At 41.6% G+C, this 21,801-nt stretch overlaps 1 protein-coding gene across 3 annotated transcripts in view; it reads right to left on the reverse strand.

Annotated features, from left to right (window-relative positions):
• gabrb4 (gamma-aminobutyric acid type A receptor subunit beta4) overlaps positions 1–21,801 on the reverse strand; it is a 148,392-nt gene that overhangs the window by 33,006 nt on the left and 93,585 nt on the right. For 2 of the 3 annotated variants that reach the window (XM_019858658.1, XM_019858647.1), the window contains exon 4: positions 6,172–6,263. In XM_019858658.1, coding sequence (XP_019714217.1) covers positions 6,172–6,263 — 92 coding nt within the window. Of the gene's footprint in view, positions 1–6,171; positions 6,264–8,623; positions 9,616–21,801 lie in introns of those variants that run through there. The other variant, XM_019858652.1, reaches the window with a different exon arrangement.

Here is a 21,801-nt window from a genome sequence, read left to right on the forward strand (position 1 = left end):
AGCCAATCATTTTTGGAATCATTACAAACAGTATCTCAACAATAAAGTTTGTTAAGAAATGCAGCAATTAAAACTGTGAGCATTTTGCATTTTTCTGCTGATGTGTGCCACAATGACACAATTACTGTGCTGTAATGTGCCCAGGTTGTGAAACGTGACATCTTATGGTCGATCATGTCTGGTCTTATCACCGACACTTAACCAAGAGGAAACGGTGGAAAGCGCCTTCAGTGTCCCTTTACAAGGGCAGGTTACTTGCTCCTGCAACCCAGAAGAAACCCTCAGGGACTCAAACAGTCATCTTGTTCTTGGGTTTTACTCTCAGCAGAGCGATTCATTACCCTGACATTGCAATCCAGGCAGCATACTTTTCTCCCTTCTGTGCTGTCGGTCTAAAAGCTACAGAAGTGATCATTTATGAATAAAACTTGAACTGAAACCTTTTCTATCTTTGCCACTGCAATGCTGCATATTAACCAACGCTATCATGGCCAGTACAAAAATCCGCTTGCATCCACACCAGCACACAATGCTCCATAAACTACAAAAAAACGTGCATCCGACATTTAAACGGTCTCCAGATTTGTTGTCCTTTTTATGGAAGTTTACAAAAAGCTCAATTAAATGGCTTCATTTTTTTTAATCGGCTGCACAACTGAAGGAGCGGGCACAGCGTTCAAGCAACAGCGCCAACGGCAACAGTCAAGGACATCTAAATCACATGTATAAAGGAAGGTTTCAAAAATTATTCTGACGCAGTTGCATCATGCTGGACTTTATTGCTTATCTACTGGGTAGCATTGAGAACCCGAGTTGACTAAACCTTGCGTCACCTCAGAGTTTAATTAACTCAACTGTTGGGTAGCAGTTGAGCTGACTACTATATACCAGAACGACAGTTTACAGTAAAGCTAGCAGAGGAATTGTGCAGTTTTCCCGAGTAAGGACCTCCGTTAACGACAGCAAATTCAATTGGATTGACGATGCAATAGACCCATAACATACTCGCACCCTTGCAGAGTTCCAAAATCCACTACAAGAATTGTATTTGTAGTAAGGAAGACCTGCAGGAAAACACAGAGGTCCTGATTTACTAGGTTCGCAAATCGCATGCACTGAATTGCATGTTTGCACTAAAAGATTGCACGTGCTCTTGGCAACAGGTGGAACGATATCTTTTTTTTGACGCTTTCGGCAACTTAGATGATTCTACCAATGACAATTTTGGGAGTGCATCACACCCACAAAATTAAATTGAAAAGTGGAAGCGCCAAACAGATGACTTATTCACAGAAAGTAAATCGAGTATTCTGATCATTTTGAAGAGGCCAACAGCTGTCATAAATTCAAGTTTTGTTTGATTCAACTCAACACGAGGGCTCGACAATTGGTTATGTGCCCATCCTGGGTAAGAGTGCGGACTCGGAAAACTGCTCTGTACCGACTGCTACAGTGTGCTGTAATAACCAGATGCAGAATTGAAAGGAATTTTGTTATAGGTCATAGGGCATTACTCTTTCTTGTGACTGGCTCCAAATCAGCTCTTACATCATTCAGGATATCACTGAACTGCATTTGCTGCCATCACTTTGCATGCTGGTTTACAGCTGCCTTTCAGAAATGCTATTTCACAATGGGGTGGGGTGGGGGGATCAGCCTGCAAAATTGCTCTCAGGTTTGATGAATCACAAGACATGAGCTAAATCAATCAATTTGCATACACTCCAACTAGAATGGGCAAAATGAACTGCGCAGTAACTTGGCAGACTTGATCCTGGTTGTACCCAGTTGACAGGCCAGCTTCCACTTCTGTTTACGTCAGCGATCAGGTTTGCGCACCGGTTTTGCAGGCGCAAACCTTTCGTAAATTAGGGCTCCTTGAGAGACACGTCCAATATTTTGGTGATCTCATCAAGCCACGCGAGAAGAGCAACATATTGGAAACAGCTCTCAGGATGTTGCAGGACCCATTTAAAAGCACAATGATCGGCACATTGTTCATTTGTCAGAGGCTGCTGGCAACGATGAACCCTTTCATTCATTCATTCATATCGGAAAGAGTTCAAAAATGCATTCCCTCTTCTAGGACAAAGCCTTTGCCCAGACTGCCTCTTGGACATGTGTCGGCTAGATTTAGATGGGTCTGATGATCGTGAACAGCCTGATCAGCAGTTATGCTTGAACCACAAAAAGAACCCCCCCCCGCCCCCACCGCCTGCACATTTTAATATTATCTAAGACTGGTGAATGCTGCCAGCTAATATATTTTACACAGATTTGGTTCTCTATAATCACGTTTTACAGAATAACTGTGTGGAGAGACTGGCATGCCCAAACCATATGGATATATTTTTCATGGTTTGCAAATTGAGGGATGCTGAGATCGTAAGATCCACTCCAGTGAAGATGACAGGCTCGGCTGAAACACGTACATCAGAAGGACAAATTTGAGGATTGCACAGTCTATAGAAAAGACAAAAGGTGACCTCATCATGAGATTGGAAGATCATATTTGTGCCCAAAATTGTTTCTCTTTCATTCGTCATGTAAATTTGTCAAACACTTGTTTGTCTTTTGAATGAATACACAAATCAGGTTCTCCACTTGTAAATTCAGAGCACCTCACACTAACAAGAACAATGGAAGAAAATGAGAGTCTGAAGAATTGCCTTGACTAAGGAGAGCAGAGTAGGCAAAATCACAAGTCACTAAACTAACTTCAACACGTTTGTCCATTGTTATATACATCAAAGCTTTTGTATTACATCCCGCTCAAGTGTATGCAGTTGCGGCCATGGACAACATGTCACATTCAGGGGCAGTAAAATTTCTATTAATCAATCATTTGTGAGAATGCCAAGACAAAATATGTAAAAAAAAAAATTTGACAACACTAGTGAAAACAAGCACTCCATAGTCATCAGTTATAAAGCAAATATGTCCCAAGTTTCCAGGAGAAGCATAGGGGGTGATTTCATAAAAATCTTATCGAAATTAGGAATTGCTGTCGATCTTCCAACAGTGCCATAAAGTTGTTTCAACAATGATAAGTCTTGAGTATCATAGGATGTACGGAGTTCATGAGCGATTCGACTGTTGTGAGGCTACGTGTCTTGGAGTGTGTGATGAGATTTGTAAAGGTGTTAGATGTAGACAGTATTTTTTTTTCCCCTGCTCAAACATTGAGGCGATGCCTTTACTCTGCGGTAGACTGAAAACATTTTGTTACGAAAACAGACGCTTGATATGGATATACCGTATTTTCTGCACTAAAAGCCTTCCATTCTATTCAAGCTCACAGCGTGCCTTAAAATCCGTTGCGCCTTGTGTATGGTCATTACGGTAATATTTCGACCCCAAAATGGCTCCTTGCTCGAGACATGCTGACAACGCAGAGTTCAAACTTAAGGCGATCCGTTACACAGTTGAACACGGAAAGAGAGCAGCGGCAAGAGAGTTCAACGTTAACCAGTCAATGTTATAACTTGCTGTTGGTTAAGTGGACTGTGTCGCTGCTTTATGAAATAAGTTTTACTGACATCTGATCGTTCTGTTTGCGTTTCCTTAAGCGTATCTCCATCTAGTGGAGGCATTGTAGGTTGTGTCTTATAATGCGGTGCGCCCAATGTATGAAAAAAAAATTACAAAATAGGGCATTCATTGAAGGTGCGCCTCATAATCCAGTGCGCCTTTTAGTGTGGAAAATACGGTAGTTGTAAATATATGGAATGCATACAAAAGATTGGTAAATGTAAATAAATGTCTGGAGCTTACTAATCGGATCGTCAAAAGTGGTTGGGAAAAAAAAAAGAGCCTGATTTAGTGAACTTGTGCCGAGGAACGTGCCCGGATAAAGCCCCCCAATCAAGCTACAGCATCCAGTGGTTTTAAACGGGTCAGGGCTGACTGCTTGTACTTGTAACGTTGTGTTCAGATGAAAGGCCTCACACAATTGTCAGCTTACACTTTGGATTACTTTGCATGACATATCAAAGAACAAAGCCATCGCTCTGCAAAATAATTCCGCCAGACCCGCCAACAGAATAGCAATGTACTTCTATCGGGATCAGATCTCATCACTTTACATGACCGAAATGCTCATCAGTGCTTCCTACCCACTAATGTGTCAGAGATGTTGGGAAGCGAAGCGCGGCTACGTCTGCATCCATATCACATGACATTTTCCGGATGCTAACAGTTCAGTTGCATTTTGCAGTTCTTTTCAGACCTGACTGCTTTCCACTGCTGTTCCAAATGATGTTTAGGATATTGTTAAAAAATAGACAGCACTTTTTTGGGAGATTTCAACTACATCTTAGATTCCATAAGCAGAGACAACAGGCAAATTCTGTACATGGCAATCCTGATTTAATCTGTAAACGTGAAATAAATATGGCTGATAATCATCACGTCACACTTTAAAGCATCATTCGTTGAATCTCAATTCTGTCATTTCTGACTTGCTTCAACGTAAATCCTTTCTAAATTCATTTGCTTGGAAGCGATTCCAATAAGATGCGCGCAGAGACGCGCGATCTGAGCAACAGAAGGCTTCAATAAACTTGTTTAGCAGAGAGACATTAAAATTAAATTAATGCGGCAGAACATGCGTGATCATAAAATTTGCAAGCACTAGGAGCTTTATCCCTGACGATACGTTTCCGTTTACTGTACATTCACTTCTGCATTCCTTGCACTCATTTAATTAACGTCACACTTCATTAACGTGTGCTTTTAATGAAAAGTCTGCTTTGCACCACCGTGTGATTTTTAAAAGCGGCTCAGTGGAAAAAGGTTACAATACAGATTTTCGCAACTGGAAGGAACGCAAAAGTTGCATCTCTCTTGTGCAGTGACCGTATACTATAATGCTCTACAGTAATTTGTGCATGTAGCTATTTTTCCCTTGGGTTAAAAAAGTACTATTTCCACTGAAAACAATTGGGTTCATGATAAAAAGACTTTTTTTTTTTTTGTCCGTACACAAAAGACAATGTAAGGTGCACCCACGGAATATAATGCAGCTGCTCATCAGCAGAGTTTGGTTCTTACAGCCATGACATAACCTGAATTCATACATAAATTCAAACTAGTCTGCACTTAAACAGTAGCAAAGTCATCATTACAGTGAAACTCCTCTACAATGAAATCATGTTTGCAGCAAGAAATTTTTCACAACAGGGGACTTTTCACTGTAGCAAATTTTATCTCAGACGTAAACACGAACACACACAAAAAACGTATGTGTACTTTTTATTTTTATTCCAATAGTGCATAAGTATGAGCATGCACTTATTTGACACTTCATATAGTCAGCATAGAAAGAAAAAAAGGGAAATAAATTGTGAAATTTACGATCAGCATTTACCTTCACTTACATCAATTTCTTGCATGATGTCTTTTATTTTGCTTCCTCGAGCTTTCATTTTTATTACCTTTATCCTGTCTTCAAGCGTTAAAGCTTTTCTTATCTTAACTCCTTGGTATGCAAAGGTCTGTTTTGTCGCCATTTTAGCAATGCCTCGTTCGTGCTGCGTCTGAAACAAATACTTTATTTTCGTCGTAGTGAATCTAGTTGTGAGGCAAGAGCAGAGAAAAAGATTTCGGATAATGGAACAGGGGGACTTTTTGTTGTAGGGGGAGCAGAAAAGTGGGAATGACTTTCATGCATGAAAATCTTTTCACACTACGGAATATTTTCGCCCATGTAGTTTTCGTTGTAGAGGAGTTTCACTGTATATGGTATGCCACTCACGTTTAGGCCCCAAATATGAAATAAACGGAAAAAAATGAAAATAGAAATGGCGCAAGTCCCCGTGTGCTGCGTGACAAGATCCTCATATATCATATTTTCAGAATTTGTTTTTGTTATTGTTTCATTGCGAGGAGGAACTATGCACAGTTGTTTGGTAATAGCTTATTGTGTGTGTTACAACACATCTCCATGTTTGACCCACTTTTATAGGGCAGCCATCTTTTGGTATGTGAACAGATGCATGGTAATGGAATGGTTGCAATCACTTCCGAGCAATGTTTTGCCACAGGCAAGCTCTTGCACAGATTCTCAGAGGAGTGACGCATAGATTACACTGCACGGAAACTTTGATTTGGAAATCCATTTGATCGAAAAGAGCTTGAGTCCCCCCCAATGCAGACAGTCACAACACCTACCTCCAAAATCAGGCCTTAAACGGATGTCATATCCCTTCAGCAACTTGTCCACGGTAGTCTTGGCCACAGACATTCCGGTGCTTCCAGTGGAGCTGGGGGCAGAAACCACAAAAATTTACATATTTACAAAAGGCTGTCATTAGTGTTTGTCATGTGGGCATTTCTTTTGTGAGTTTACAATCTCTAAAATGGAGAGAAATACACTAACTGACTGGTTAGAGAGACAAATGATAAAGTTGCCCTTTGCAGGTGTAACGGTTGCAATCTTCTGGAAAAAGATTTTCGACAAGCTTTTGGAATCTGTCCCTCTCACCTAAAAATTTGTGAGGCCAAAGCTCACTCAGGGCCTGGTTCAGTACCAGTCGCTGTTGTAGTTCATTTCAGATGTTCTTGATATGGTTGAGGTCAGGGTTTTGGAGTTCTAATACAAGCATACCTTGAGGAATTTTGCTATATGCGGTGGGCCACAGTCATGCTGGAAGGTTAACTTGTCCCACATTTTCAAAGTGTCTTGATGAGATAAATAATCAAGATGATGAGGTTGTAATCCTAATCGGCTGGGAGGCAATATAACATGAAAAGTGTAATTGACATTAATCTTACGTTTGGGGTTTAACCCTTTTGAGGACAGCGGTTACTACACTTATTGAGGCATGAAAGGGTTAAACCAAAACAATACAAGTCAAAACTGAAGAGAAATGCACAGCAACAACAACAAAGCATCGGCGAGTTCCTTATCTTCCTAAAGGAGTGGTTCGGGGCAGAGTGAGTGCTGAAGCTTCACTCGACCATCTCATAACATGCACAGGCCCTGATACAGCTCGCTATCATGTATATTTATGTCATCGGTTCAAGCAATGAATATGCAGCTGTCTAGTATTTCATGGAAGCAGGCCATCCAAAATAGTAAATGTTCCAGTCATAAGGCTGCATTTGCATAATCGCATGCAGGGTTACAATAACCACTTCACACGATGCTGTCGAGACACAGGTTAGGTTGGCCGGAGCGCGGAGACAGAATATCCCCGGGAGCATCATTTAGTCAGCACTCGCCTGACTAACATCTTTAACCCTCCCGTTACGTTGCTTCTCAGGAATAACAAGACTGCTCCGGAACTTCCGGGCATGTTTAATTCCCCTAAAGTGTTAAAAAAAAATAAAACAATAACAAACAAACAAAAATCTTAATTAACACAGCTTGCAAAATGTGTGAAATATATTATTACAAGGTGCACTGTATATGCTGATTATACGTTTAGCAGATGTTTTAATTTAAAAAAAAAAACTAATTTTGCTGCTGTATACTGCAAATCTCTCCAGTGTGGGACAAATAAAGGTTATCTTATCTTATCTTATCTTAAAAATATTTAACCTGCCACTCAACAGGAAGGTTAACATTTCGTCCATGACCTGCATCACCTCAAAGAAGACCGGGGGCTCCAGGTAACAGGGTAGGTGTGGAATGGGATTTAGCAACAAGGGAACGGGGTGGGGGATAAAAATACCTCCCCTGGTAGGAAGACTATAGCCAGCGGCTTAGTGAGGGGATACGCTGCTCAATTAGCTCGGATAGGAAGTGCAGCTGTTCATCAAGCTGGATGCTCACACAGAACCTGTGGGTTGGACACCCTAGGGCATCATAACAAGAGGGAGCTGTATGACAACTGACAAGATTGCCCACCTGGCTATTTTTTTCCCCTCCCAATTCCGGAATATATTCTAAATGAGATGTCAAAAGATGCAATCGAGCCTTAAGAGATGATTCTTGAGGCGGTGGGTGACTGCAGACAAGGCAAAAGAGCAGGCCACAAGGGATACACCGTACATCACTGCCTTTAACGACAAAATTAATTGTCGGGGGGATTCTGCCTGCTGTGATTATGCTTTATATGATTCAGTGGAAACACTTGAAGGTGAAGATTTAATTGAAAAACCTCACACAGTGCTTTCTGACTGAGGTAGAAGATGACCAATGGGGTTATTTGCCTATCTATTTCTGATTGATACACCGTTTACCACCAGCCAGTCAATAATATTCAAATGTTCAATATGTAATATGGAAATAAAGCAAGAATGTTCACTGGGAACTTTAAGGGCTGATATTAAACGTGATTTTCTTACCCACATCAATCAAAAAAATCAGGCCGATGCAATCAACTCATCAGTACCTCCTGCAGCCCCCCCCTCCCGCCTCCACGAGGTCTCCCTCTTTAGGTGGAAATATTGCATTATAATGCACGTAATTGTGAACATTGCATTTTGGTATCGAGGAGGTGCACACATGGCGCGCGCCACGGCAGCGTCTAATAGCGCGCGTTGGAAGCAATGGTTCTAATAAGCAGGCCTGGGCACCTCTTTATTGCGATTTGTCACATCCCAGCCTCTGATTGACCGATAATCACATCGATTGGTGTGAAAGGTTGTTTTTTTTTCCCGAGCGACGTTTTCTTACCTTTGAATAAAGCATGCGAAGGACAAAGCCGCCAGAGCAGAGAAAATTCCACATAATTTATCTTCTTGACGACCCAACATCTCCACAAATCCTTATTTCTAGTATCTATAATCCAACCAGTCCAGTGGTCCCTCCGGTAAATGCACAAACTAAAAAACGGGCAATGGGGGTTCAATGTCGAGTAAACTAGCCTACATCTACGCATGCGACGTCTTCAAGCAGGCTTCTCGGTGTCAAAAATCTTAATAATTGGCCCCCGCTATGGAAATCCGTGCAGGTCGCAGAGCCCCTCGACCAACACCAACAGATCGGACATCTTGCTCAAAAACAACCGCACGCACTAAATATAAAAAAAAAAAAAATGCCAAAACGCGATGCCAAGAATGTCGAGAAAACAGACAGAAAGTAGTCTCAAATCGGTGGATGAAATTTCCCGGTCCAAGTGTGCACAAGAGGCATGTTTGCAGCTGCGGCAGCGGTGCTACACGGGAACCAGACGTGCTGTCGTTCAACCTTTATTTCTTTGAGCTGGGAGCGGTGGACTCAAAAAAAGAAAAATGAAATCTTCATTCCCCGCTTGCCCCCTCTTGTCGCTGCTGCAGATGATGATGGAGATCAGCGCAAAGTCACTGAGGGGAAAATGCACATTCGGGAGGAACGGGGGAGGCGGGGGGGGGGGGGGGAAGCAGTAAGCAAATGGGTAATATCTGATGCAGACGTCACAGCAGCCTATATATCACCGCTCTCAGAGAAAGAAATTCCCCTAATATGACAACGCAGCGTGTATTCGAGATTCCCCCTCACAGTTGCGAAGATATTAATGAAGTCCACTTGTCTCCCGTGCAGGTCCAGCCTCAAATGGCGATTGGACACCTTAACGCGGTTCACTACTCGTCTCCTCCTTGAACCACCGCACGACTGACAGCGATCCAAGCATCCAGAGATATGGCGTGCATTTCCCCCACTTCTTCACCTCTCATCTATTTTAAAAGTTCTCAGCTCCGAAATGAAAATAAATATCCGGCTGGAATGGGGAGGAGAAAAGGGGAGGAGGGTGTGTGTGTGTGGGGGGGGGGGATAGAAAGAGAAAGACCCCCCCAACCCAACCCAACCCCCTCCCAACTCACACACGCGCGCGCGCGCGGAATCTGTGCTTTACGCATGGCGTCCACAAGAAAACATCGGTGACGTATTTCAATTTGTCTCCGTGAACGGGTGTAAACAACAAAACCTTGGTGGCAACGGCTAACAAGCAAGCGCCACACCACCATTCAAGTAGAATACAAGCTTGTGTTTTATACAGAGGAGGAGGTTTTCTTCTGGGATCGCTTTGCTGTCCAGTTGCTAAGCAACCTCATTCGGCACTGATGCAGTTGTGGTGATTCGAAGGCTATGCGCAAAGGCTCATTTAAATGAATAGACCCGCTCCTGTAACCGCCGTGCATGGTGTCAGTGGGACAAAAGAAGACAGCAACTGATCTACCGTGTTTCCATTTTGTTGAAAAAAAAAATAGGAGGAGGGGTCTTCACAATAAGACGGACAGGAAATCAAACTGGCTAGAGGGCCGCTATATATACATTCTTCTTGTGGATCATCAGCGGACTCTTCCTCGTCACACTTTCATGGAGGTTTTATTTTCAAATCCAACAGTTGTCGTCTGTTGCCGGAATTTCTCAACATCCATTTGCCTCCGTCCACGTTATTGAGCCACAATTTAATTGTGCATGACGAAACAGCATGAGCAAACAAGAAAAGGGGAACACTTGAAACATCAAGTAGCATGTCAAAAGCTCCATGTTTGATCTCATATGAGACATTCTCCCAGGATCTTTCTGACTCATCAATATGCCTGATCTGGTTTCATCAGTTTTTATGTTATTTCAGTGACAGTGCTGGGTTTACCCAAACCTTCTTGATAGACGGTACACGCAGTTATGCCCATGTGACCACAACGTGAGGTTTACCTATAGAATGTAAGTGCTTCATTCATAATTTTGCATTTACAAATACAGAACAAACCGCAGCAGACCTCTTTCTTGGAACTGTTGACAAAAGTTAAAAACCAAAAAGTGGAGCGTAATGATTTTCTTTGGCGGTCAAGATGCTCATTCCGGCTCGTTATGGTGATCCACATCATTTGGCACGACTCACACAGAGCGATGCGACCGGACAAGACGGAACTTGATCATTGCTTTTTCTGTTGCTGGTCCCTCTCTCTGGAATGACCTCCCACTGAACATTCGGCAAGCCTCCTCGCTGCCCATCTTCAAAACCCGCCTCAAAACTCACTTGTATTCTTTGGCATTTGACTCAGCATGACTTAGATTGTTCTTGGTCTTGCTGTTCGGTGCTTTCTACTGTTTTTATTACCGATTTGCTTTACTATTTGTTGTATATGTTAATTTGCTCCATGTACAGCACTTTGTATGCAGCGATGGCTGTTTGAAAGTGCTCTATAAATACAGTTGAGTTGAGTTGAGTTGAAAATTGCTAACAAATTAACTTTCAACTTGCACGCACACCAACCGACATCCCTGAACTTGCTGCGACAAAAACAATGCAACTCATGGTCTTCTTATATATATATATATATATATATATATATATATATATAAAAACACGTTACCGTTGAAAGCCACAGACAGGCTTTAAAAGACATGCACATGCAAAAATAATCAGAATAATAATAGAAAATTGACAAACGGGCACTTTGGGCATCAATGTAAAAGGGTGCGGGTGCTACAGTGCTCAAAGCCCACCATCTGCACTTCAATGCCAGTGAGTGTTATCTATGATGTGATTTTTGGGAGGAATTGTACGCACCATAACGTTGCTTGCAACACTCACTTCCAGCATACTGTAATAATACATATTGATCACAACCAGGGAGCCAAAAGTCTGCAAGGTATACTCAGTTATACCTCTAATATGCTTCTCAGAGTTTGAGAAGTGGTATTTTCCGATGTGGACAAAGTTTGTAAAAACACAGGATGGATGCAAAAGAGGAGGGCACGACAGCTGCTTTAATACATTAAGGAATGAGTTTGTTGTGATTCAAATCTGGGTAAAAGCCGACACTTTCATGTAATGCCTCCCAAGGGAGAGGTTTGTAAAATTTACTGGTACATCAATACCTATTTAGGACTACCGAGGTGCTCCTACTTTTTAAGCATTTTTGTATGAAATAAATATAGTAACAGTGCTTAAAGAAAACACGGTCATGCTGATGTACAAAATAGTTTTTAGTAAACACAACAAGAAACCATTTTCCAAAGGCTGAAACTGGTTTATTATGTACAAGTAGTTGGGGTTTCATTCCACAGCTATATTCACAAATTTAAATGTTAATGTGGAGTAGGCAAAGCTGCTTGTGTCCTAAATTATTCCCACTGTTTGGGATAACATATATCAAAAGTTACCCAATCACAGCAAAAGTCGACAATCCATTTAATATTATACCAGTTAAAATCTCTGTAATATGAGCTACAATGTTATTTAAAAAAAATGTGTGAGTGTGTTTGTGAATGGTTGTTTGTCTATGTGTGTGGATGGCAAACGGTTCAGGGTGTCCCCCACCTACTGCCCAAAGACAGCTGCGACAGGCTCCAGCACGCCCACGACCCTTGTGAGTATAAGCGTTTTGGATCACGGATGGATGGATGTACTTGTTCAACACTATTTTTTTATGTGAAACTATTTCTTGAGTACAGAATGTCACAGTGGAGAAAATTGGCGCTACAACAGCAGTGTAACTGAATACAAAGAGAATCCACGAGAATGTTTGTGATGTACCTGGTCACTTTGTCTGATATTGGCACTTCCTGTCATAATTCGTTAACTGTCGTCAGAATTTATAATATGGGGATTCTAGATCACGCATGTGCCATGCTCTCTCCGACTTTGCTTCATTCACATGTTGCATAACATGCGAGTTCCCGGGTCAACCTTGTTGCTCAGATATAAATAGCATCACATGGTTAATGCATTGGTGTCTTCCAGTCATTCGCTTTTCCTCTTTCTATTCACGTCTGTCAGTCAACCTGGTCGTCTCTAGGAAACATAATGGGTCCTATTTTTGGAGACAGGCACACATGCGCCTCGCGTAAAATCAGGCATATCTTCATCTTCGTACTGGCAATAATCCAGTTTACCAAATTGGGGAATTTGGCAGACCGCACTGCACCTTGTTTGGCTTTCCGGCAGACAGAGGGGGTTTTCTATTCCATGCCCTCGGCGTGTCCGACAGTTTGGTTACAGAAAGTAGACGAGACTTGATACCAGGCGAAACCAGGTCCAAGCTGTGGCGCAGGTGGTGTCATGTGATTTTGGATGGATTTGATCCAGGCTGCGCTCTGCCGATGTGTGGTGGACGTCAATGTATTTCATTCATAAATAGGACAAATACAGTTAACTAGCATCGAACCCTCTGAATCACTGCAGAAATCAATTAATCCAACGCATTGACCGCGGCCATTTGCATCACAGCCAACCCACTGGGTACCACCATGCTTTTTAGAGGATTTTGACCTTTCGTCGAAGGCAAGGCCAACGAAATATTGTCTTCTATGGCTCCATAAACATGGAACCTACCAGAAGAAAGATTAGACTTTATTCTTTAATTAGTTAAATTTTTAAGGGGTACTAAACATATTTAGTCATTTTCAGCAGTAAAAAGTGAATATTTTGTCCATCATGAAGATCATAACTTGTACAATTAACACCTTTAAAAACACACGTTGCCACTTATGCTAGGTACGGTACACACTGCAGGCAAATGCGACCCAGATCGGATTTTTTTTGCCCATATGCGACCTGTTACGGATTTTTTTTTCATAATCGTCTGAACTGAGCTGGGTGATCAAATCTGCAAAGCTGTTTTGAATAACAGTGTCGACTTGATATTTGACTTTAATTAAACTCCACTTGAAACATGAAGCATGACGTGGACATTTATGGTGATAGTCGTAATTCAGCCACACAGACGGCTCATTTGTTAGGAGTGACAATGACGTGACGTCATCTTTAGTAAATGTCTCCCAAGATCAAAAAGCCTCGCCTCATTTCCCCAAAATATTTACACCTCATTTCGCATTGCTCCTCCTCTACATGCTGAACCACATCAAATTGTTTAAACACTACATTGTGAGTGATGTCATCTCGGGTCTCTGAGGGGATGCGTTTGGGTCACACACAAGACAGAGGTTGAATCTAATATGCAATGTGAATGCTTATACACACAAAAAAAATATGAATTCAGCATTAAGACCTGTGGTGTGAATCTAGCCTTACTGTTGACCGAAAATGACATCAGTTGTGTTCCCTCGCGCACAGCACAAACACCCATTTCTAACTACGTCATGCCATGAAACTGACCCATGCACATAATTACACCCCACTTTGCACTAGACTTGTGCTGGGCACAAAAACGGGGCCCAATATGGTTAATTGACTTATTGATGAGACTCTGCATCTGTGATTTTGTCATGGAAAAATCTCACGCACTACAAAGACACTTTATTAGGTACACCCACCGACTATAATAATAGTAAAAAAAATGATGAACAGACTTTTGTTGATTCCTCATGTTTTACCTTATTTTAATACTAGTTGACCACTCTCTCTCCTGAGTTGCATGCTGGTAGAGAAAAGCTATTCCTCAGAGACAATGAAAGTGCATGCGCTGAGTCACCGTTGGACATTCAATCAATGCAGCAGGTGTCTCCAGACTAATACAAACCGTACTCTTAAAATGGGAGTATAGTGACTCACGTTACCATTCAAAACACCTACAAAGACGGTTTCGTTTTAGACACTGATTCTATATGGTTTTGTCAATGAGAGCTTTAGAGACAGCTGAATTGTCTTGCATTTGTGTATTTGCGTTGAACTACGCGACATTATCTTTTTTTTTTTTTTTTTTTTTTTACATGATCGTTTCTTCTGCGGTGGACACAGGACTAGGTCAAAATCAGCGCAGCCTTTGGACTGTGCCTCGTGCAGAGAAAAATGAAGGTTCAACCACAACGTATACCGCGCCCTCTCGTTGGCATGATGATGAGATGAGGGGCTTTGAACAGCTAGCGCGCAGCTCGAAGCACGACATCCAAGCAGGCTCCCAGCAATTGTTGCTAAGCTACCAGAAGAAGCCCATTCAAAGTGCTGCTCAGGTATTGCTGGTTAAAGCTGAACTGCAATACAATGTTGCGAATAGCTGCAAGAAGTTCAGACAGGATACTCTCGAACCCCAGAAAATAGGGTTCCATCAAATTTTCCAAACCAAAGAAAAAAAAATTCCATCACATCACATTATTCTGCAATCACATAAACAGCCAGAATGATGCATCGTATATTTCCTGCCTAGTATTGATCAAAAAATGCCTAATACGTATACTCCAGGATGTCTGATGGAAATCTTCTTTATTATTTATGACCCGAGAGTGGCACGAATTACATCCATCTGTGACCATTAAATAGAATCATAAAAATGACAGATGCACCGCTTCAACATTTACTACTTGGTTTTCATGCGCAATTGTTCAACTCAGGAGTCTGATTGCTCCTAACGCCGAGTACCACCGTTCCGATGTAATTGGAAATGAATGTCCTGATTGACCATGGAGTGTTGGCCCTTGACAGAAATCAGTGAAATCAGGCCATTTTTTTTTCCTTCTAAAGAATCAATAATGATGGCACGAGCAGCTTGTGCCCAAGGGGCTCTGGATCACACTAATCAGCCAAAATAAAGGTTAGATGTGTCATACTACTGTTACGTTCAATTCTCACTGGGTATTTCTGTGCCCTTAGAAGTGGAATCAGGAAGTTCAACGTCCCTGAGGTCCTACCATTTGGATTTCGACCACATTTTTACCTCGGAGAAATGGTGTCACACGAGTCACACAAAATGTCTCATTGGAGACTTCATCATCGAAAGAATTTTGGTCTTGACACTGGCAAATGGGTAACTTATGTAACAAGTCATGTTATTTGCATTGAAAAAAAAAGATACTTTTTTTTTTTTCCTGCTGTCCTTGAAATGAAAATGTCTAAAGCCTGGCACAACGGAGCTTGGCATAGAAACAAAGAATACCAGCGCCAAAGAGAACACGAATTCCCCTCTACTTCCAGGAATATTAGATGTCGTCTTTCATAAATAATATCATGTGTTGTAAAAATAGCACACATTAACACATTAGCATCCAGCCCTTATTTCCTAACGGTATTCAACGTGGGATTTCGGCACAGAGCTCCAATGAGAAAGGGTTAATGAATTCCTCACACAGATAGATATTGCCATGGAAACAGCCGCGTGACTGCTTGCAGCTTGTATACACACAGGAGGGGGAAACAAAACAATGGTGCCAAAGGTATTTTAAAATTCAGAGAGCAGCAGCTTTCCAGTGAACATGGCTGCATTTATTTTAAATGTTTCCCTCAGTCGTAAAGTCTGAGGCATGGTTACCTTGCGCCCTCGCACATGCTGCCTCCCTCTTGCGCCGCTCATAATCTTTCAAATTCAAAGCCCGGTGATTGGCATTGGACATGCAATTTGCAAAAGCCACGGAATGAATTAATTCCAAAATATGAGGTCTGAAGGGTGCTGGTGGAAAATAATACCCTGTTCCGTCATTTCCTTTGCAAGAACAGAGAGCATGCACACCCACCTGCATGCGTACATACACTCTCCCGAACGCAATTCCAGCAAAGAATGATTAATTTACAATATGAAACAGACCCGATTCAATGAGCGTCACAGTTGAGCTAAAAAAGTAGGAGTCGAAGGCTGTGATCTTGTCGTCAAATCCACAAAATGGATGCACGGTTGCACACACCTCCACTTATACCGTGCAATACTCATTCCTCCCTATCGTTACACAATCGTGATTTTTAAAATAGGTGCGATATCAACCGTATGCTGTTAATCCAACAACCTTCTTATAGTGCCATTAGGCATTCTCCTAATAGTGAGTCAATACTTGAGTCTGCCCAAATGGAGTCTCTGCTTGAGTCTGCAAATATGACTCCACTGGTTGGCGTGTGTAGCCCTTCGCCAAATAGCACTCAGTAGCTGAAGGAAAAATAACGGTGTTTCAATTCATAAATATTTTGAGATGCATCGAAAAGCTTTTAAGTGCTCGCAGAGGACTTGGCTTGGTGATGCAAGGAACTGTAGGGGGAGCCATCTTGGAGCAGGTGCTCACTGTAGTATAAGCAAATACATTAAAAGGATTAATAGCACTGTGAATGCATTGAAACAAAAATTGATGGCCCTTGATTTTTGCGCGCGTGTGCACGTGCGTGTGTGTGTGTGTGTGTGTGTGTGTGTGTGTGTGTGTGTGTGTGTGTGTGTGTGTGTGTGTTTACGTCCATTATGAAAGAAAAAGTTCAATAGTATTTTTTTTGTCCTATTAGAATAAAAGGGGTTCTGAAACTAACTATATTCACTTCATTGAATGTCCGTCTGCTGTCCGTCTTATATGTACAGTTTCCCGATTCCTAATTTGAACCTGCGCATGGATCTACTTTTTGGGTCCATTACTGAGCCGTACTCATCAAGGCTAATTAAAAGAGGTGGACTTCAGAAATCTCCCTCATCACACAGTAGGAGGAACTGCGGTCAAGTGTAATTATACAGCTGTGAGCAGACCATAAATGCATAATAATTTACTAGTAATTCCTTGTGGGACCCAATCCTCTGCTGTGGGTTATTTAATTGACAAGATAGCTTTACAGTTGCCAGAAGTTACAAGATTAGGCAACTGTCATAGCTAATCAGAGCAGCACAGAGGAGTATGTCATTAAGAAAATCAGTGGGAGGCTCTGTGACAATGTCAGCCAGGTATGTCAAGTGATCATATCAGGTTTGCTAAATGAGCCATGCATGGACACGATTAATTTTTAGGGCCAGGCACATATGGTGACATGCAGCGGGGGCCTGTGGAAGGTGATTTCAGTTGAATAATGTCTGCTTCTTTTGGTTCACGGAAAGGTAAGTGGATTTGAAGCTCAAGGGTCGTACACAATCTCACTGGCTGACCTCAGTTTCATTTCAATTTTGGAGAAAGAAATGTCACAGGAAAGAAAAATAAAATGTCAATTGGTCAAACTTTCACAATCATAAATGTGTTTAATTAATTGTGCAGTAGTCAGTTGTTTTCTTCACATCTTTATGTTTAGTAATTGGCAAATGTGAAAATAAATTCGACACTATTTATTAATAGAAACTATAAAACACTGTCACTGTTGGGGTGCAATGGAATGTCAGTGTAAGTGAAATGCCCACGAATATTTACGTTAAGTCTAGGGTGAAGCGCGGTCTCACTTTGTGCTGAGGCAGGGTAGACCTTGTGTTGGTATTTTTGCAAACGTGTGCGAGAGCGGGAAAAGCGGAGTGGATTCAAAAGAGGGAGTTTTGCCCTGTTGTGGGTGTGAACACAGCCAAGTTGATTTGCATCAAATTGAAGCTGCTACTCCCTTTCAAACCCGCATCTGAGAGGTGCACAATCCTTGACATGGCAGAAGCAGAAACTGATATGCTGCAGTCCGTGCAAGAGGTTGAAGCGCCGTGAAGTGGGCACTTGGAGACTGCCTTCCAACCCCATCATTCATGTCACCATCCCACTCCAACAAGCCCCCACCAACACACATGCATACTTGTGAAAACCACACTGAAATGGACTTTATAGTCCCTCACAAGGGTCGCGGGGGGGGGGGGGGGGAGCCTATCCCAGACGTCTTCGGGCAGTAGGCGGGGGGGGACACCCTGAACCGGTTGCCTAAGAGAACATTTTTATTACAAAATTACAAAATTAATTTACGATCTTATTAACTTGTGATGGCCGAAAGCAGAAAATGTTCATTCGATATGATACCAATTAATTGTTGGCCCATTTTTTTCCCATACCAATACCAATATAGTTACTTTTTGTGATTTTTTTTTTCAAACACATGGCAATAACATTTTAGTGCAAGCAAGGATTATGAAGCATATGTAAAAGCGTACACCGCCAAAGCAAACTTGAGCTTCATAATAGCCACCATTACAATTAAAACAAGAATGAATATACAAATAATTAGCATGAACAAGACTTAAATATGAATGAATTAGACAAAATGAATTTTTCATTCAAATGAATGCTACCTTTGCTGACCGGGAGTATGTCCTGACAGAAAAGCAAATAAACAACACTTAAATGATAGTAGTAGTAATGAAGATAATTATAAATGAAACCACAAAAACAATGCCGCCTGTGTGGCTGCATGTCATAAATTCCAGGCCTCGCTGCTGTCTATAGCGCTTATTTACTTTTGAATGAACTACGGATTGAACTTTTACTAAATGTGACTCCCGTTGCCACGCCACGGCTGGAGCACATATGGAGACTGTGCCGTGTTTTATAGTGAAGCCATGCAGCTTGACTATTTGACCCCCACGAGACCAGCGGGTAGTCGCAGAGCATTGGGCATTAACAGACACTCAGCTGCAAAAATAAATTATTGTACGGATGCACTTCGGCGTAGAACAATGTGAGCTCAGCTGCCGCACTCCAGACTTTCTACTGTACAATATGTCCCTGGCTGATACTGCACTAAAGGTCACTCACAGGGGCAGGAACATGAGCCAGAGAGACATCTGCAGGCCACTGTGACATCGATGTTACCTCACATGAGCGAAGGCTTCATCGCAGCCAATCCATCAATAAAAGCAGGGCATCAATCTCAATCAGGGTAAATCTTTTTAAGGGGCAAGGCTGTGGCGTTTCATTGACAGCAAATGATTTTTTTTCCCCATGAAATATCTGTTTTATATTGAAATCCAACTATCTGCCAGTACAACATAACATCTAAAAGTGTCTGCCCAGGGTCATGGTGCTCTCAGCCTCGAGTTTGCCAGTCAACTTCTATGGCATACCAAATAGGGACGTTTGATCAACTGAGCCCCGAGACACACAACAAGTGACTTGACCCAGAAGAAATGAAAAACAGAATCCGCGCAATTGTGTCGAGCGACGTTATTGAGACGGTCCAGTTGCCTTTCATGTTAAAAACAAAGAAATGTGCGCAAAAAGCACAACTGTGTTTGTGATAGCTCATGATGAGTGTTTTCTGAGACGCTTTGAAACCTGTAAAGCCTAAAATTTGTTGTTGTTATTGTTGTTGGACCTTGCACTGTGATTTACAATAAACTGTATTACAAATAACATTTGATCAAAGTCAAACCACAAAGCCAAGAGCAAATATAAATCTTTTTTTTACTGCTCCGACAGCCAAGGTCAAGGGCATGTTCATCATATTCACCGAATCTCTTTTCATACACACCCGTTATCAAACCTTTCATCTTACAGGATGACATCACACCAAAACTCTGAGGGCTAACTAATAAATTTGTGCTGCAGTCAATAAACATCAACATTTGTTTCCAAGGATAGGGGACATACTTTGACAAAATTATTGTGTTTGTAGTTCTAACCTATGCATCAATTGCTAAATTGATCACATTGTCAATAGCATTGTCAATATTGGTCCTCGTTCACGACTGGGCACTGTTTTCACAGCATTTACATGAAAATAATGACAGTGGCATTGCCAAAAACGGAAATATTTTATTGTGGCGCCTTTGGCATTAGCGACATTTTTGTTTTTTCCTTCCTCTGATTGAGTTGACCCATCCTCACTTAAATCACACAAGACACAACATTGTCCTTCAACGTTGAGTATATTTCGACAGTGATGAAATCCCTCCTGTGAAAGAAACAACAAATCAGGAGTGGTCTGTCGGCAGAGCTCACATTTAAGTCCTAATAGCAATTTTGTCCGAACCCTTGGGATGACATCATAAAACTTTCACGTAGATCCTTTCCACAAGAGCAATAGTGGAGACAGTCAATGCCTGTTAAGCGTGCTGTCACCGCACATATATTATGGGACGGGTGGGCCTTGTTCAGTGGACCATAGTGCCCCTCCAAATTAATTATCGGGAAGCTTCTCACAGCCTCTCTTGCTCAAACACATTCCCACAAGGAAGTAAAAAGTGGGAGGGGGAAGGAGTTGTTGATACCTCGCCAATCCAGTCACAAATGAACAAACGCAGCATTTCCCCCAACGCACCCGGATATTTATACCGAATCGAATTCAAAAGAGCAGATATCATACTGAAAATGAGCAAAAAGTGGACCACAAGAAGTCCACACTAAAAAGTGTAAATTATTGAATTTGCTCTACTAAAAGTGTAAAAAAAATGCTGTAAACCCCTAAGCGTCCGCCCCAACCAGTTTACTGTCCTCCTGTCAGATTATGAATATTGTATTCCTCAAACACATTCATACATTATCCAAGTATTATTCAGTTCCTGCTTTTACAGTGAGGGAGAAATGTTTTCCTTGACGTCCCTAATTGTTGTGCCAATATGCAAAACAAATCTCATGGGTTAGTGAAAATAGAACAGATTCATCATTCCTGACATGGGTTGTGAGGGATAAATGGTGTACTGTATATAATGCTACAGGAAGATATACTGTATCATTTCTCAACCTGAAAACATCACATCGGATTGAAAAGAAACACCGGAGACTGAAACGCAGTCATGCAAGCCGGGCTGCAGATGATCGTGTTGTATTATTGCTCCACACAACCGAAAATGCATTTTTTTAAAAAGGTTTAGTTGCACACCATTTGCTTTCCTTTTTTTTTTTTTTTTTCCCCACCGTTGCTTGGAAAAAAATGCTTCTGTGAGACATCAAATGAGGCCCAATTTGTATTATATAAAGTCATTTTTTTTTACGATTTAATCAAATGATTGACGAAACCGACGGCCCTGACAAACACGGCTAGCTAACAATGCTAGTATACATTTTGCTAAAAATCTATTGGTGAGTTCAAGCTCAAAGTCATCATTTTATTCCTCCCTTTATTTTTCATTTTAAAAGTTCAAACACTTGTCTGTACGCTTCAAGACTGGCCAGGTCTATTTATTCCAATGTTTGCGTGCGCTGTGCAAATAGATGACATTCCCTGTTCAAACAAGCCACTACTACATTATCCAGCTCATACGCTCACGATCCAAGAAAGCAGAGGCATCAGTCGTTTTCTTGTGACACAATTCAGATGATACGAGAAACAACAAGGCAGCATTATCTGCCCAGTTGTCAAGAAGCTAATTATGCCAACAGTTCTCATGTGT

The sequence above is a fragment of the Hippocampus comes genome, unplaced genomic scaffold, assembly GCF_001891065.2.
Source record: "Hippocampus comes isolate QL1 unplaced genomic scaffold, H_comes_QL1_v1.1 scaffold66, whole genome shotgun sequence".
In the NCBI taxonomy this organism is placed as follows: domain Eukaryota; kingdom Metazoa; phylum Chordata; class Actinopteri; order Syngnathiformes; family Syngnathidae; genus Hippocampus; species Hippocampus comes.